Source organism: Scyliorhinus canicula, chromosome 1 (assembly GCF_902713615.1).
Source record: "Scyliorhinus canicula chromosome 1, sScyCan1.1, whole genome shotgun sequence".
NCBI classification, from domain to species: domain Eukaryota; kingdom Metazoa; phylum Chordata; class Chondrichthyes; order Carcharhiniformes; family Scyliorhinidae; genus Scyliorhinus; species Scyliorhinus canicula.
The window spans coordinates 109,811,467-109,830,355 of NC_052146.1; the positions used below are offsets into that span (position 1 = coordinate 109,811,467).

Sequence of the window (18,889 nt, forward strand, 5' to 3'; positions counted from 1 at the left end):
AGTCCCCAAGGACCATAGTCTACTCTCCCCTTTTTAGAGAGCTGACTGATGGGGATTTAACCTGAGGGTCACCACACCCCAGGCAAGGAGCATGGTTATGATAATGCAGGGCCTTCATGGATAACCTCAGGCGGTACAGGAATTGAATCCACGCTGCTGACACCGCTTTGCATCACAAACCAGCCTTCCAGTCAACTGACCCCCTCTTAAAATCCAGCTTCAGGTGGAGTAGGATATGAAGGCATTAGAAAGAGTGCAGAAAATATTTGTGAGAATGGTACCAGGATGAGAGACTTCTATTAGGTAGACAGATCGGCAAAGCTAGTACTGTTGGCCTTAAGAGAAGGTTGAGAGTAGATTTGACAAAGGTGTTCACACTCCTGCCCATGCTAGCAGCACGGCACCAATGTCTGATCATGTTTCATGCTGTCCAGCCCTTAATTGGCTAGCCAGCGTGAAATCACATTCGGATTCCAGTTGTGGACGTGGAAGTTGTGGCCACTTCCTGGCCTGCCAATCATGCATCCATAATGAGCGCAAAATTCAGGCTAAAGTCTGCCAACAGATGAAAGATGTCTGGAAATAATACAAGGTACTGTCCCTTCTGGTGGTAATGATTTACAAGTTCTTTGTTTCAATCAATATACTTATTCAAATGTCTTGAAATTATTAATTCATGATCTTCCATCAGCGTCTCTCCCCTCTCCGGCACTGTAAATTTGGCACTGTTTCTGTGAAAACCCTGTTTATGCATTTCAAGTATGTCAGCAAAGTAGAAGCCCAGAGGAAATTCCATGTTTAAAAAAAGATATAATTGCTTCAGAAGCAGTTCAAAGAAGATTTACTGGGTTCATCCCTGGGATGAAAAGGTTGTCTTGTAAAGAAAGGTTAACAGTGTAGATAGGGTTAAACTGTTCCCATTGGCGGAAGATGTTGATTTAAAGTAATTTGCAAAAGCACCAGAAGCAACTTGAGGAAAATAAAATTACACGCAGCTCGTGGTTAGGATCTGGAATGCACTGTCTGGAGGCAGCTCCAATCGTGGCTTTCAAAAGGGAACTCGATATTCATCTGAAGAGAAAGGATTTGCAGGGCTATGGGAAATAGGTGGGACTAGCTAAGCTGCTCTCACAGAGAGCTGGCACGGACACAAAATGACCACTGTAACCATCTAATGATTCTACATTCAATTCACTGAAGTGAACAAAGAATATGTCCCAGAAAAAATGAGGTCATTCAATGATTTTCTTTGAAGAATGAATATTACTATTCTGTCCTCTACTGCCCAGTAACAAGGCCATCTGCAGTTAAAGTGAATTCAGGCTCCTGTCAGTGCTGCTCACTAGGAGGCATATGGAAGGAGTCAAACATTGTTTCTCTATGGAAAGGCATCTGGCCTCAAACAGCATCATGCCACAGCAAAGCACTGCTCAAGAATTTTCAAGAATGAGCAAAGTGACCATTGAAATAATTTAATCATACCAGGAAACTGTCAGGTCATCAAATTGCCATGAAATAATGCTCAAGTGCTAAGAGCTTGAAAATTCAAAGACAAATGAAAATACAATAATTTGAAAAATAAATGAAAACACAACCCATGACATCTGGAAGCAGTCCTGCAGTGAAGTGCATTTCCATCACTACCGGAATTGAAAAACAGGAGCACAGCACTACCAGTTTATATTATCTCCAGCCACACTTGTAGCAGGGTTACACTCACCAAATTTATCAAACATTTCTTTGAGTCGTTCGTCATCCATATCATCTCCAAAGTTCTTTATGTAAACATTGGTAAATTCTTTTGCTTTTGCGCCAAGTTCAGCCTCCCTCTCTTTCCGAGATTTAAAACGGCCAACAAATCTAAATGAAAAAGTTATATAATATTTAGTAAAACACAAAAATCAACAAAAGCTTCCATGATGAATAGATTGAAAATTGATTGTGGTCCTTTAGATCAGATATTTGTTCTGAAAATACCTATATAACTTATGATGCAGTTTGCAACATTTTGATGATTGAACCAGTCTGAATAACCTCATTCCTTTCATCTCCTCCACTAAGATTTCTTCATTTGTCCTCACAGCAAGCATAACTATAAACTCTCACACAAATAGATAGTAATGCTGCCCTAATCCTGAAGCTGTACTGTCAAAAGGGATTAAATATTAGCATTAGACAAAAGAGGCACATTGAATGAATCATAACCCTTTCTGTGGAATTGATGTTTTATAACAAAAGTCTGATCTGAGCTAGCACTGCAACTGAGCATGTAAATACAAATACTTGGAAACAAAAGATGGATTTGAACATAGTTAATTCACTATGATACTTTGACATAATGGGCGTGATTCTCCGGCCTTGTCACGCTCTTCCTCAAACAAAATTAGGTCGGTGAATAGCGGGAGAGGCAGAAAATGAGAACTGCGCCAGGCACTAAACGGTTTGCTATGCAACCGTCGGCGAAATCGGGATCTCGCCGTAGCGTAGTGTGAAACCAATTATCACCACTTAAGCCCAATTTCCATACAATTAACGGGAGCTACCCGATATCCTACAGCCTCCCATCATTCATCTGCCTCCCTGGCAAGTGGTCGCGCTGGCGCCGATTAGTACTCCTTATTAAAAACGTGAACCTGGCGAAGGTCTTCTGTGGGGACCGAGGGGCGAATAGCCATCTTTGCTCACAGGGGCGCTGGGCATGCCTCCTTAGTGCTCAGCGGGGTGTGGGGGACCCTTGGCTGGGGATGGGACCCCTTCTGCAGGGGTGGGCTGCCATGGAAAGAGGGGGGGGGGGGGACAACTGCTCGTAGCACCACCATGCCAACCCCTGGATTGTGTTTACCCATTCCAGATGGCAACCCTTATCCCTGCCTGTCTGCCCAAATCCCCCATTAACTGTCGAGGCCTTTGGCCATGCACTACCAGTCACTGCACTACTATCGCTAATAGAAAATTAGCAATCATGGTTGAGTGAGTACTTCACACAACCCGTGGATTCCCGGGTGGGTGGGTGGGCAGGCCACTGTGTGGGAGTCATTGCGCATCCCAATCAAGACCGTGCTGCCTGGACACTGCAGGAGGCAACACCACGCACACAACAGCCAACATCTGAACACCCAGGGGATGGGACACAGCTCCGGAGACATTTCCACAGCCGGAGGATGGATGTGTGCCATGGGGGGAGGGGACCATCACCCGGTCAAGGTGATGTTATGAGCTGGTGTCCGGGGTACAGGGTCTAGGGTCCGATGAGGGGGGCCCGCTGTGGCCGGGTCTGCGTGGGCAGGCGCACCGTGTAGGGAGAATCGATGAGGGAATGGAGGGTCCCGGAGTTGGAGCTACTGTTTGTCAGTCTAACACCCTCTCCCAATTCCTTACAGATATTGAACGCGCCGGCAGGGATATTGGACACTGAAGCTGCCCGAGTGGTACTGCTGCTAGGCCAGCTGGCAAGACGCCAGAGACAGTGGCAGCAGCAGTGTCAACAGATGCTCGAGCGACAGCCCCTGTGCCTGACCCGGACCACACGAAGGCCCTCCATCAGGCCAGGGGGAGACCCAGAGGGGGAGTCCTGCGACGGCCCAGGGTGTTCAGGCGTCGCGGTCGTTTGAACAGATGACGGATAGCGCGTGCCGCAGGAGACTCCACCACAGAGAGGAGGAGGACGCCCACTCCAGTGGTCATTAAGGTCACTGCAGCTCTGAACGTTTACGCCTTGGTATCATTCCAGGGTTCAAGAAGGGCCTGTGTGGCATCTCTCAGGCACCTGACAGGTCACGGATGCCCTGTATGCCCGGGCGGGAAACTACTTCATCTTTGACATAGACCAAACCCAACAAGATGCCTGGGCAGCAGGTTTCTCTGCCATAGCTGGGATGCCCCAAGTCCAGGGGGTCATAGATGCCACACATTTTGCCCTGTGCTCACTGGGCCATCTGGGGGAAACCCGGTACAACGAGGCCCATGTGGGCACCCGGACTGTGATGCGGTTCCGATACCCCGACTATTCCGGTGGTGCACCGTTATACCGCCCAGAGGGTTACCCGCTTTGTGGTGGTCTACTGTGCCCTCCACAACCTCGCACAGCAGCGTGGTGACGTGCTGGAGGTTGGTGATGAGGAACATGTAGTCACCTCCGAGGAGGACGAGGACGATGAGGTAGTGCTGGACCAGCAGGGGCTGGAGGACGAGGCCGGGAGGAACCCGACGACCAGCCGGAGGCTGCAGGACAAGTAGCAGCATTGAGGGTCCGGCAAGCTCGGAGGGCCAGGGAGGCCCTCATACCCAATTCACTCAGGATGTGGCCTGGTCTGTCAATCCCCTACTCCCATTTCCCACCCTTGAGGGTGCTGGGACTGTTGGCACTGTCAGCGGGTCACCGTCGAGGGCAAGGGGTGTGATGATAACCCACAGAGAGCTGAGAGCCGGTGATCCTCAATCTATGCCATAGTCTGACCCCTGCCTGCCTGTCTGCTGCATGCTGTCATTATCTTGGTTGTGTGGAAGGATGTTTAATGTGAAATACAATTCCCCACTCTCCCGATGATGCGCCCCCCCCCAGTCAGAGATCCTTGGTATGCTGGACCTTCCTAGCTCTACCAACATGTCTAGGTTTCTCCCCAGGATGCATATTAGAGGTGGAGGCAGCCAACTGCTTACACTTCCCGTGGCCTTCGATGCCCCTGTCGGGCGTCACCTGGGGGCTCTGGGGCCAGAGACATCGCACTTGTCGACAGCACATGCACAGCCGTGCCGCCCTGTCCTGTGTGCTGCCTGATGGCCACCCGTCCCCACTCCATGTGACAGATCAGGGTTGCCATCCAGCGTGGTACTAGGTGACATCCCCCAGCGAGGCAGACATTCTGCCTGGGCCCTCAGCCATGGCCATCACCGACTGCCCGAGGCCATGGCCATCACCGACTGCCCGAGGCCATGGACACCTTCATTAATAGTGTCGACGTTGCATACCAGGCTCCCACTGTGGTTGCCACCCTAGCAGTGTTGGCCTCGGTGCCACGCATTGCCAGCAACATCTCCTATGCCCATAGCCTCTGGGACTCCTCCAAGTGGCTATGGATCTGCTGGAGTGTCGCTGACATTACCCTCTGAATGCTCGAGCCGCTTCCTATCGTCTGCATCAGTTCCAGGTAACCCTGTTACACAGGCTCAGCATCAGACTGGAACCCAGCTGGGTCCTGCGATTCAGCAGAACTCCCATTGCTGGCTTGCCTGGGGGTTCCTGCTTCTACCGGATGTACATTAGCAGCTGTGTGGCGCTCACCAGGTTGTGCCCCAGGAGCCTGACCACTAACATTTCCCACTAAGGTGTCTGTATCTGCGCTGGTGGAGGGTGGGGATGACAGCTGTGCCGCGACTATTATGGTGGCATCCTCAGAGCTCTCCTCCGAGGTGGGTTCCTGGGCGACTGGAGAGAGTGGTCCCCGAAGGTGCTGAGGATTCTGATGTCTGGCACTCATCTGCCAATCTGGGCCTTCTCCTGGCGATTATGGGAGAGCTTTTCCTGAGGAGACAGAGAGAGCATCATTAGCCACGCATGTGGTTCACAGTGGTGGTGGGTGTGTGTGTGAATGGACAGTTGGGGGGGCATTGAAGGAGGAGGAGGTGGAGGGGCGTTGGCATCACATGGAGAGTAGGGAGTGGATGCACCCGTGGGGGTGGACAAGTCTTTTTTGGGGGGAAGGGGGGGGAAGCCTGTTGGTGTCCATTCACTCGTGCTGCATGCTGTAGGTTACTGACCTTCTTCCTGCACTGGAGCCCAGACCTCCTGCTCACACTCTCGGCACTCACAGCTGCTGCCATCTCATCTTGGGCAGCACAGGCTGCCATATGGCTAACCCTACTGGACCCTCGGGGGAACAAGACATCTTTCTTTGCCTCCACAGCATTAAACAGCCTCCCCGAATCTTGGGGCTGGTCTCATCGGCACCATTGTTGCGAGCTAGTTGGGGTTGGCTGAGCAAGTGCTGCTCGACATTGTTAGCGGGGGGCTGGCGAGCGCGATGCCGGTGGATCGGCTGGGGAGCCTTCATTTTGCGGTGAGACACCCATGAGACCTCATTAAGTGGACCAATTAACGTTAAATAGTGTTGCCAGCCTCAGTGGGCCAAACGCCGGGAAGCTCACAGCAATTCCCGCTTCCTATAACTCTCAGAAATCTTACCGGAGGATCGCGCTTAATGTCTTTCAACAATTTGTGTTTCGGGGTGGCACAGTGGCTACCACTGTTGCCTCATAGCATCGAGGACTCGGGTTCGATCCCAGCCTCAGGTCACTGTCCGTGTGGAGCTTGCGCATTCAGCCAGTGTCTGCGTGGGTCTCACCCCCACAGCTCAACGATGTGTAGGGTAGGTGGATTGGCCCTCAATTGGAAGTTTTTTTTTTAAATTAATAAAAAAATAATTTGTGTTCCATTTATTGTGTGAACCATTTATTTTGTCCACGCAAGAGCTAACTGGTCAATGGTGACATTCCTGTTTTTAATGCTAAATTAAAATCTCAGGAAGTACTATTTACTTCTACTTCTAGGCCTTGAATCATTGAAAAATAGGCAGAACATCGAACGAAAGGCCCAACAAAAGAATGGTGTTTTAATCTGTGTTAAAAAAGCTAAAAAACAAATACAAATAAAGGAGTTTGTGTTAAAATAGAAAAAAATTGGGAAGAGGAATAGGGAGAAAAGGGAAGGCCTTTTATTTAAAATTTAGTGTTTACTTTAGTTGAACTGACTCAAATTAAAACATCTTTATTAAAATAGTACAATTGAAACACCTTGTGGAAATGTTGACAGCTTTCTCCTTCAGACAAACCTAGATATATATAAATATATATATATATAGATAGATAAACTTTAAATAATTCATATCACCAATTTTTCAGATTTGCCATGTCCCACAATTAAATATAACCAATTAACTATTTAAAACAAGGTATCGAAACACTTTCCACAGTCTAACAGCACACATATTAAAACCTTAATTTTAAACACCAACAGTGTGATGTACTCACACTTTCCGGTCATTAAGCAGCATGCCATTCATTTTCTCAATAGCTCTATCTGCAGCATCCTGAGTCTCGAAGTGAACAAATGCATATCCTTTGGAGCCATTCTCGTCACATACCACCTGAAGAAAATAAATACTAGTGTTTCTGGGCAGCCTAAACTTGCACTTTACTTTCATGTGTTTTAACGAGAATTAAGTGGTTGTGCTGTAGACACAGTAAAAACAAAGATTAAATGCAAAAGATATCAGGACTTGGTCAAAGGCCAAAAACTCGATAGTTCACCTCTAGTACCGTGCACTTCATAAGTAAAAGTAAGAAATGCTTTTTGGTCTGAAAAACAAATGCTCAGAAAAAGTAATTGGGCCAGATTTTGCTTGAATGGTGCATCTCACGGCACGTGCCATTCGCTGCTAGAAGACAAGCTGATAATGTTGCGAGGGTCGCAGGGCATCTGGGAGCTTGATGAACAACTGGACAAACAATGCGTTTCCTTAACCAATGAAATGAAGGGATTGAGAAATAAACTGAGGAAGAAAGGTGAACTGGAGCGAATGAACACAATGTCAAATCAGGTATAAAGGAGAAGTAGAATGAAAGAAAGATCAGAAACCTAGAGCAAGAAAAAAAGGGCATTTTAAAAATAAACATTTCATAACTTCAAGGATTGAGGCTCGACACTTTTGGTTACTTTCTTGGCAAAAGGTTGATGAGCGGTCACCACATCATCAAAAGGATACACTGATACAATTACTAGATTTAAACTTTTGGGATTAGTTTGACAGGCAATTATGGACAAGTGTAGCTAATTCATGAAAATTGCAGAGAGGTTAACGGTGGTATGCTGTTTTCATGTAGATTATGCCGGAATGGCACAAAATGGCCAGAAACTTCTGGCACTTTGCAATTCATAGGATACTGGTCCCTTTCTAGAAGTCACCGGTGAATTTGCGTATTAATAATTGCATGCATTGTTCAGACATCATAATTTCCGCAGCAGAATATGTCCCTGGAGTAAGTGAACCTTTCTTTGGATTAGCGTTTTTGGTTGGATCTTTCATTGCACTGATAAACTAATGTGGCAAGCTGTCTTCCAAAGTTACTGCAGGTCATGTACCCTGAGGCAGAATTCTCCTAGAAGACTTTTTTTTAATAAATTTAGATTACCCAATTATTTTTTTCTATTAAGGGGCCATTTAGCGTGGCCAATCCACCTACTTTGCACATTTTTGGGTTGTGGGGGCAAAACCCACGCAGACACGGGGAGAATGTGCAAACTCCACACGGACAGTGACCCAGAGCCGGGATCGAACCTGGGACCTCAGTGCCGTGAGGCGGTTGTGCTAACCACTAGGCCACCGTGCTGCCCTCCTAGAAGACTTTTTAATGTCATCACATCTCTAACACATACAAACTTACATGCTACTGCATTAGGGGACAAAAGGATAGTGAGAAATCTAAGATTAGCTTTCATTCTACAGTATCATGGTTTCAAACCTACCTTACAAGACAGGATGTTTCCAAATGCGGAGAAGGTGTCGTACAAAGCCTTATTGTCAATGGATTTGTCCAGATTCTTGATGAACACATTACCGATACCAGACTTCCTCAGTGATGGGTCACGCTGCGACCACATGATTCGGATTGGTTTCCCCTTGATGACATCAAAGTTCATGGTGTCCAAGGCACGTTCAGCTACAATAGTAAGTAAACTTTAAAAGTGGTTCAAATTAACCTGAAGTTAATAGGGTCTATAATCAAGATAGAGAAGCTGTTGCTTAGCATAATAAAATGCTGTCCTGCCCCCTCAATGTCAAACTTCTTTGTCTAGCAAGCCGAGATGAACAAGCCCAGTAAACGTATACAAGCAGATCAAGATTGAATGCACAGATAAGCCACAAAATTTGTTTCAACAGTGGGGTGAAAAGAAACCTTGGATGAAATCACAAAGTCACAGTTACCAAGAGACGAAATATAATAAATCCTTTTCTTGTTCACTTCCTATGCTGAAGCAGAAGTACATAGATCTGGCTCAACAGATGCCAGGATTATTAATTAATGGATTGCTATTGTACTTCAATTCTGAACACTGCTACTGTCAACACAATCAAAGGGGTTATGGTGACCTCATGGGAATAGTTTTCCTTTGTTTTATAAATTTAGAGTACCCAATTATTATTTTTTTCCAATGAAGGGACAATTTAGCGTGGCCAATCTACCTACTCTGCACATCTTTGGGCTGTGGGGGTGAGACCCACACAGACATAGGGAGAATGTGCAAACGCCACACAGACAGTGACCCGGGGCCAGGATCGAACATGGGTCCTAGGCGTCGTGAGGCAGCAGTGCTAACCACTGCACCGCCGTGCTGCCCCAGCCTCGTAGTAATATTACTGAACAAGTAATCGAGACAGCCAAGCTAATGTTCTGGGGTATGGCGGCTGGTAGAATTGAGATTCAATTAATAAATCTGGAATATTCAGTCAGTCTCAGTAATTCTCCCTCATTGTACCCGAACAGGTGCTGGAGCGTGGTGACTAGGGGCTTTTCACAGTAACTTCATTGCTGTGTTAATGTAAGCCTACTTATGACAATAAAGATTATTCTTATTATTCTAAAAATCTGCCATCTTTACCTGGTCTGGTCTACATGCAACTCCAGACCCACAGCAATGTGGTTGACTTTTAACTGCCCTCTTTAATGGCCTAGCAAGCCACTTGATTCAAGGGCCTTGCCAGTGATGCCCACATCCCATGAAAGAACAAAGAAGAAAACTATACACTATAAAGTATTATTTTTTTTCCTTTATAAATTTAGTGCACCCAATTCACTTTTTCCAATTAAGGGGCAATTTAGTGCAGCCAATCCACCTAACCTACACACCTTTGGGTTTGTGGGGGTGAAACCCACGCAGACGTGGGGAGAATGTGCAAACTCCACACGGACAGTGACGCAGGGCCAAGATTCGAACCTGGGTCCTCAGCGCCCCAGTCCCAATGCTAACCACTGCGCCACATGTCGCCCTCTATAAAGTATTATAATGCAATGCCTTGTCAGTGATTCCGCACAAATGGGTTCCTAATCTTGGCATCGGAAATTATCTGGAGGAGATAAGGCAGCAAGTGAGAGCTACTCAAACCCAAGTCAATAAAGCTGCTTATAGAGTAGCACTGACATGTATTATATCTTTTTCAGATACGGTAATCACATGGCATAAAAAAGCAAAGACAGGTTATAGAAAGTTGTTGAACTACAATATGCATGTTTTTGGGTTTCCTCTGCTTAGTGCACAACTACAAAACCAATAAAATGTTAGAGGTTTTAAAACAGCCACACCCAAATATCATATTTTTAAAGCAAATTATTCTACCAAAATAAGCATTCACTAAAATTAAACTCGCATGCATCTTGCTCACTGCATTTAAGGTACATTTACCTTAAATTTTACAGGACCATTATATGAAATGTTTATGTGCCGGGAAGAAAAGTTAAGAGTCTTATATATACTGGAACAACTGAAGCAGTGTACTAAGGCTTGAAATAGACTCTGACCATATCACAAAACGTCGACTTCAGCTCTCTTAATATAATTGTATAGTTATGGAAAAGCATTTGTAGTTTTCACTTAAATTAAGAAAGTTAACATATAAAAGTGAAACTTTAGAAGGTTATTTACACCTCTCCATTTGTCAGCTGAAGCCATGTCTTAACTTTTACCAGGAACACTCTGAAAACTAATGTTGAGAATGACAAATGCATGACTTGGGTCAACACTCTCTTCCCTCACCTCTATAAATACCTTTTACTAAAGAATCACCCAACCTAATTACAACAATGCTCACAGTAAAATGCCTAGAATCAGGAGCTCATGAGGGGCAAAAACATTAACCCACATCTTACCACTTTGCACCTATTATACTATATTTCTGGTTCGTAAAGTGTGTTAAAGTGGTTCTACAAAGTTACAATGTTAGTGTTATACTGCTTCATTACTTAGGAGGGAAATCTCATCCTGCAAATTAAAAAAGTAAATACTTGACACATACCCATATAAGCTTCTTTGAAATTCTACCAGTTAATTGCTATGCAAATTAAATTTAACTAGCACAGTCAGCAGAATTTATTTTCCCCAAAAACCTCAAGTCAACCACTTTAACATTAATACTTCGCATTTTGATTCCATGAGATTTTTGAAACAGGCATGCCCAGTCCCCAGTTACACCATTCCCTCTGCTGAAAGTCAGCAGAACGAACAAGCTCAGTTTGCTGAGCTCTACGTTAATGAAGGCTCAGTGTTAGTCTGTGAAAAGCTTCACTGACTAGAAATTTGTGGACAACAAGTCTTCCTCATTCCTACTTTCTTAAGCACTATTCAATGCAATTACTCGAAGGATAACACATGAATCTCATTGTGGATCAAAAATGATCAATTTCATACATTCATTGCCCACCCCACCCATAAAAGTTTTCATTGGTCAGTGGAAAGCAAGATTAATAAAATGACACTGGAAGTTTAGCAACATTTTAAAGAAACAGTAGCTTTTGTCTAGTCACACGCAGGGATGCCTAATTCACTTCAGTTTATTTTTTGTCAAGTTATAAGTGGATTTTGTTAATGTTTGAGCATTGTGATTCCTGCAGTTCATAGAGATATACCCCAAGTTATTCCGTACATAAAGAATTATTCTGATTGGACTTCAGGGTAACACCACCACTGCCACTAGTATGATGCAAATTCATAATGCATCAAAGCGAGTAACAGTTTGAATCTGAGTATTGCAACAGCAAATTGTCACGTGAGAGTACCTTTAAGAAATGGGTGTTTAAGATATGCACCTTTAAGACTTAACTTAAGTGTTTATTAGTGATGTCATAGTGTGGGTAGAGCTGGGCTGTCTGTCAGCTTTTTACTTTCTTTTAAGGCTGTTTGCTGCAGGGTGTGTTTTAGTTTTGTTTTCAGTGTTGGAGCTGATGCCAGACCAAGCAGGTGTACTGTTGATCTCTCTGCCATCAAAAGACTATCTCTTGATCATTTGGTGAATTCAGAATTATAAATGTTCTCAGTAGTGAATGTAAACCTAATGTGCTTCTGTTAAAAGGTGTTTCTTTTGTCTTCTGGATGTTGTTTGGGAAGTTATTAAGCATTACTTAGTGTTGTATTCTTTGGGGGTTGTATTTGAATTAATGGTTGCTAAGATGTTCACTGTATGTTTTAAAAAGGTTAACTTGTATTCATAGAATAAACATTGTTTTGCTTTAAAAAATACGTTTCCATTTCTGCTGCACCACACCTGTAGAGTGGGCCGTGTGCTCCCCATACCACAATCTATTAAAAGTTGTGGGTCAGGTGAACTCCATGATACACTTTGGGGTGCTCTAAACCCTGGCCAATAACAAAATACACCATATTTTCATGTTTTCCATAAAGATAGAACACAGTCAACCTTGATTAAATGGCTACTTGATCTTAAATAGTCATTTCTTCCAATATAAATATATGATTGAACAGGACTTGTATTTGGATTAAGTAGCCATCTAGTAATCTAACTACAGCCATAAATATAGTAATTCAAACATTTTAGCAGTACTCATATATTAACAGATAACTGCAGTTTAAAACTGATGGGCATTTCTGACCCTCTGAGATTATCAGTTATCTTTTTAAATTTCAACTTTGATGATAACCTCTCCTGCTTAAAGAAACCAATCAAATACATATCGGCAGATATGCAGATTAAGTTTATTCTCTTGCAGTAAGACATCAGTACAGTTGGTGCTCTACGATGCTGTATTTACCAGCATGAAATGTAAACCCTAACATATCTCTTCGAAGAAAAATGTACATTCTTCCCAAGGGCTCTGATTTCAGTTTTCAAATTTCTCTCAGGGGTACAATTTCAACATAAGAATTAGCAGTCCTGTACTTTATAACATTTAAAGAAAACACTTGCATTGTAAGTTGCCAGGCTTTGTGTAAATTCTGAAGTGATATGTAAAGTTTATAAAATACTTTATTTTACATGTACTCTCAAAGCCAATGAAAGCTGACGTTGCCATGTTAGATGATAATACACTGCCATTTCACAAAAGCACCATCAATGGACGATGTAACCTCTTTTGTGCTTCACTGCTTGCTATTTTTAGCAAGTGGTCCTTTAAAGGCATGTGCTGGCAGAAGAGCTGATTCAACATTACACTCACCATATGGTCAGCGCCAATCTCCTTTCCTGGGGTTTAGCTAAAATAAAATCTCAATGGACAGACACTATTTAAGTTACTGGTTTGAAATCAGGGACACTGGAACATTCCTGACCTTCAGACAATTTATTCAATTCAGGAAAATGTAGCTGACATTAATGCAAGGCATACAATTAGCCTTACAGATTGAGGCACTTTCAAAGTTTATCACAGTACATTTACTGGAAACGTTGTATATCTGACATTTAAGAATTAAAGTAACTTCAAGAGCAAAATATTTAGTCTCAAATTCTAAACAAAGTTCTGTGTATTTTTTTAAAAGCAACCAACATAATTGAACTTTGATGGTTAATAACCATAAATAATTGAAAAAATCTAACCAATAAATTTTTCTTCAAACTGTTACTGACATTCTGAACTCATGCCTCATGAACTCAGCGTACTCAGGCCTAGTGAGTTACAATGGGAACATTTAAAAATCGCACGTTTCTGGCAGTAATTGCAATACTGTATGCTGTTTAAAATTGCGTTCAACTTGTGGAACACAGTATTGAACTTCTGAACTGCTGCATAAGCAATTTGAGTTGAACAAAAGTGCCAGGGAAAGTTGTTACTTTTTTTTAAAGCTTCCTTTTCTGACATTCAAATCTGGATCTTTCTGACATTTCCATTGTTTCTGGTAACATTCTGCACTTCTAGCACTTTACCTTTCCTCTCCCTTCTTGTTATTGCTAGTTTTGTGCACAGACACTGGAGTCCACTTTGTAGAATTCAACTGTACTTTCAAGCATTTTGTATTCAAGCATTTCAATGCCAATCTACATCATCGCTGATTGCCCACCTTCAATTTACTGTGGATATATCATGTTGCCATTGATCTAAAGCGATCAATAGTGTAAAGCAGACCAACAATCTTAACTTTGATTTCTGGTACTAATTCAGTAAAGGATGATGTTGTTCACCAATTAATGATATTTTGAACATTGTTCAGATACCCACTGAGTCATTGTGGGGACCTGTAGAAATTGATATTTCTGACAGCAATTATAACATGTTTAAAATGTGAGGCTAATGATTTATGGAACAAAGCATGGACTGATTTTATGCCCTCCATGATGCTGCTGACAATTAAAACTGATAGTTGTGTGTCTTTGATGTTTACATATAGAATATCTTTTGGGTAGAGTGAATACATTTCAATTCCAACTGTGTACAAGTCAACCCGTTGTGAAATTGAAATGGCTTACATAGGTATCAAGACCGTCTTAACCTTTTGTAACTCACAACAACCCAACAGCTACTCCATATGACACCTGTAAGAATTGTTGTCACTGGGATTTTGTAGTGTAATGGTGACTTTAATGTTCTTATACTACAAGCATACCAATTGTGAAAATGCCCAGAAATTGTAGTATTTGGCCATTCAAATTGGAGTTGTCTGGAAAAAGCACTTGAACTATGACCCTACTGTAAAGTATTGATTTGTTACAGACGGTAACTGCAATAGATTAATTTGAAAAAATGAATTAAAACCATCAGATGGAGCATATTGACATATAAAAATTAATTTTCCCCATGAAGCATACTGGCATCAATATGCTAATAAGCCTAGTGACAACTAATATAAGTGGTGTGCTCAACTCTGCTATGATTATCTTGTGAAGGCTGCAGCACTTTAAAAAAATATTATTTGACAGAAAGGGGATGAAAACAGATTTTATAATGGAAGACTTTGCCTAAATCAAGTGACAAGAAAAGTCACTAGTACAGGGGAGAAAATAATTAGTGACACTAAAAAGTTGTATGCTGAGCACATTAGAATATTCTTCATATTTCATTATGGATAACGTGTAAATGCTCGAGTTGCTCCTTACCATGTGTGTAGGTTGCTGGTAGTTGAACATTTATTTCTGAATTAGATAAAGGAGGATTCCGATTGGCTGAGAACTGTGGTTAAGCCCACGATAGTTGCACAGTTTCGCTCAGCATCAGAACCTTTCATTGTTTTGTGTTAGAGCTGGTGCTGTGATGTCAGGAGGATCACAGAACAACAACTGAAAAAGATTTTTTAAACATTTTAACATACATTAAAACAAAGTGAAATTAATAATCTAAGTGCAACAATGAAATCAAAAGGTATTATTATCCATCATTCTGCACACAAGTTACTGTTTTAAGCACTCTAACATGTGCCAAGACATATACTCGTGTGCTGAAATTTGCACTACTGAACAAGATGGTGTACATTATCTGCTACTACCCTACTGTTAACTGGATTTAAAAGTCACTGCAAAATATCTTTTCCTTAACGTACAAAGATTACAAGTGGATAGAGGCCAATTCCCCCAATAATTTAATCACCTTAGGGGCCAAAGTAGCATACGAAATGGCTGAACAGTGTGTTTTCCAAAGTGACAATGAATACCTTCTGTGGATAATCCTCATCATTGTTGCAAATACACAAAACTTGACCCAACAATCAGAGAAAGGAAGAGTAGATTTACTCTTTGCAGAAAGTAAGTAATGCCAGATTAGATTGAATGAACTAGTCCAAAACAGCATACAGAAATCAAAAATAATATTAAGTTCAAAATCGTAAAATATGAGAAACCTATATTATAGCAAGAAGAGTGGACATGACCAAAGAGCTAAATATTCCCTCATCATTTAGTCGGTAAATGGATAGCCCGACATAGCAATGAACCATACATCAAAGAACGTCCAGTGTTCAATTGCTTGCTAGGTTCTCTGTTCTCAATCCTGGATCACAATCTACTTCAGCACCTTGAGGCTTGGAGATGAGAAGCACTGCTCAACAACATTCTGAAGTTTTCAGTCATTGATGTACACTATATCATACAAAGAAAACCGACTCTTCAACACATCCGCACTAATTTCACTGAACTTTGAATACTGGTGGTTTATTCCTACTAACTCTAATCTTGAATTTTAATATGCACAAGACTCTAACCCAATTTTAGAGTTTCACAGTGGTGAATGGCCAAATGGTCATTCTTCATATAGAAATCTCAACAGAAACATGCTCTCTCCAGATAAGGTTCAGAAGACTAAAATCTGGTAGAGGACACTGGCTGCTTTTTTCTTTTTTAAAAACTGTCATCTGCGAATTCACTGCGAACGGTGACATTGACAAAGTGTTAAATCATTATTGATTTTCATACGTGTATAACTGTGTGTTTACAAACGGAGAGCCCCAAGGTCATATTTCCGTCCCTTCAGAATTCTTAACCTTTCTACTTATTAGCCCATTATTTGAGTACCCCACAATTGAATCACTAGGCAATTGATATTGTGTTTCACAAATTAGGACAGGAAATCTCCCAGAGAGAAACGTTTGGTGCAGGTCATGATTTTTAAGGTGTTATTCAAGTCCACAGAGTAGAAACATTCCCTGAGCTTGCCAGCCTAGTTATTGATCTTTTGGTAATGAGACAAGAGTGCCGTCGGAAGTTTCCTCTACCGCCCGCCAACCCTGTAAGGAGATGGGTTTGATGGAAGCTGTCATTCCCCAACGCTGGGAGGAAGTGAGTTTCGTGGAAGCTGTCATTCAGCTGGCTGAGTTTCAGGCTCTCGATCATTCCTCAACGCTGGAAGGAGGTGGGCTTGGTGGAAAGTGTCATTCAGCTGATATGGTTTCAGACTCCTGATCATTCCCAATCTTGGAAGGTGGGGCTGTTTGGTGGAAGCTGTCATTCCCTAACCCTGGGAGGAGTTGGGCTTGGTGGAAATTGTCAGTCAGTTGGCTGAGTTTCAGGCTCCTGATCATTCCCCAATGCTGGGAGGAGGTTGGTTTGGTGCAGGTTGTCATTCCAGCTGATTTGGTTTCAGACTCCTGATCATTCCCAGGTGGGCGGTTTGGTGGAAGCTGTCATTCCCCAATGCTGGGAGGTGGGTTTGGTGGAAGCTGTCATTCAGCTGGTTGGGTTTCAGGCTCCTGATCCTTCCCAATCTTGGGAAGTGGGGTGGGTTTGGTGGGAGCTGTCATTAAGCTGCTTGGGTTTCAGGCTAGGCCGGGCGGTAGGGGTGGTTTTAAGATTTATAAAATGAAGTGTTGGGCTCACCGTCTGCGGGCTGCTGGAAGTTGACATAGGCGTATCCGAGTGACCTCCTGGTGATCATGTCTCTGCAAACCCTGATGGAGAGCACAGGCCCGGCCGGGCTAAATTTCTCATACAGCATCGCCTCGGTCACATCTGGGTGCAAGTCGCCGACATAGAGGGAAGCCATGGGGTAGCTGGCGCCGGTCTGATTCATCCTCAAGAGGGTCCGACACTAATCAAAGTATCAACTTCAAACAAAAAAGGAAAGGGTAGAGAGAGAGCGAGGATTTAAAACAGGGCGAGGGGGGTAACCGCCGGGCAAAGAACTTTCCAGAAAGGCTCGAACCGGTTCTATAATCTCTCTTCTCTCCGTAAACCTGCGGCGGGATTCCCGTCTCTTAATTTCAATTTTAAAAAACCTTCTTCGAATGATGCAGTTTCCAGAAACTTCGGACCGATACCAGATAATAAATCCCAGAGCGTGGCTTGGCTTTATTTTTTCTTTTTTTTTTGCAATTGCAGAGAAATTAACTGGAGTTCCCTCCTTTCTTTAAAACTTAGTTGCGCTGATTTTTATTGGTGTTTTTCTTCCTTTATAAAGTTTTTTTTTATTTTTATTTTTTTCTCCCCCCCCCGAAGTATGAGTTTGCTGCCGCTGGAGCTTTCCCACACCCACGTGTGGCGAGGAGACGGAGGGAGTGCAACGGAGGAGAAACCTTCTTATAGCAGCCAGAAACCGTCCCGTCATTTCCTGCACCATGTGGGAGAGAGAAAGACCAAAGAACAAGAGAGAACAAGAGGGAGAAAGAGAGAAAAAAACCAACAAAGTCAGCCAGAGTCACTGCCCTCTGCAGGCTCAACAGCTCCTGTCCCTTCAAGTTCGGCTGCTAAACAATTACTTTAAAAACAATTCACATGGCAACCAATATTCAGCTAGGTTGCCCCCCCCCCGCCCCCGACCCCCCCCATCCCCCCAAAATTCATTCCTGGGATGTGGGCATCTCTGGCTCTGCCAGCGTCGATTCCAATTTGCTTCCCGTACCGCCCAATGATGCGCTTAAGGCAGACCTCCGTCTGTTTCCATAGCTAATCATTCCCGAAACCGGTCACTGGTCAGTCGCCAGAGGCTTCCAGCTCGAGGAGCGCCGCTCTTCCACATCAGGAGTCTCTCCCGCTCTTACCGCCAGCCTTTGGCGTGTTGGAAGGATTTGCAGGTTGTCATTTTCAACCTGTTTGACCGCCTAAGAGTCATAAAGTACAGCGGGGGCAGCATGGTGACACAGTGTTTAGCACTGCTCCCTCTTAATTGGAAAAAAGAATTGGGTATGTAATGAACTCCAATTGGCTTTATTGGTTGGCCAATTGGAGTATGAGCTCCCTCAATGATAGCTCATTGAGGGGGCCCATATAATCACCTGTGTAGGCTTTGTGAGCCAGTCTTAAGTTGACTGGACTGCTAGCAGCACTGTTTGTAGCTGCTCCTGTAATATTGTTATTGTAAATAAATATTGGTGTGGTGACAGAACTCCTGCCTCCCGTGGATTACTACAGGGTAGAAAAGGCCCTTTGGTCCATCGAGTCGACACTATTCTACACTAACCCCACTTTCC

The 18,889-nt window shown here is 43.4% G+C and overlaps 1 protein-coding gene across 4 annotated transcripts in view; it reads right to left on the bottom strand.

Annotated features, from left to right (window-relative positions):
• pabpc4 (poly(A) binding protein, cytoplasmic 4 (inducible form)) overlaps window positions 1–18,030 on the bottom strand; it is an 82,538-nt gene extending 64,508 nt beyond the window's left edge. The window contains exons 1-5 of one of the 4 annotated variants that reach the window (XM_038797443.1): window positions 17,583–18,022; window positions 17,301–17,543; window positions 8,522–8,715; window positions 7,027–7,142; window positions 1,721–1,860 (exon numbers count right to left, since the gene is read on the bottom strand). In XM_038797443.1, the coding sequence (XP_038653371.1) occupies window positions 1,721–1,860; window positions 7,027–7,142; window positions 8,522–8,715; window positions 17,301–17,493 (643 nt within the window). In that variant the 5' untranslated portion in view covers window positions 17,494–17,543; window positions 17,583–18,022. Of the gene's footprint in view, window positions 1–1,720; window positions 1,861–7,026; window positions 7,143–8,521; window positions 8,716–15,092; window positions 15,273–17,300 lie in introns of all 4 variants that reach the window. The other 3 variants (XM_038797453.1, XR_005460688.1, XM_038797434.1) reach the window with 3 other exon arrangements.
• Window positions 18,031–18,889: the final 859 nt, after the last annotated feature.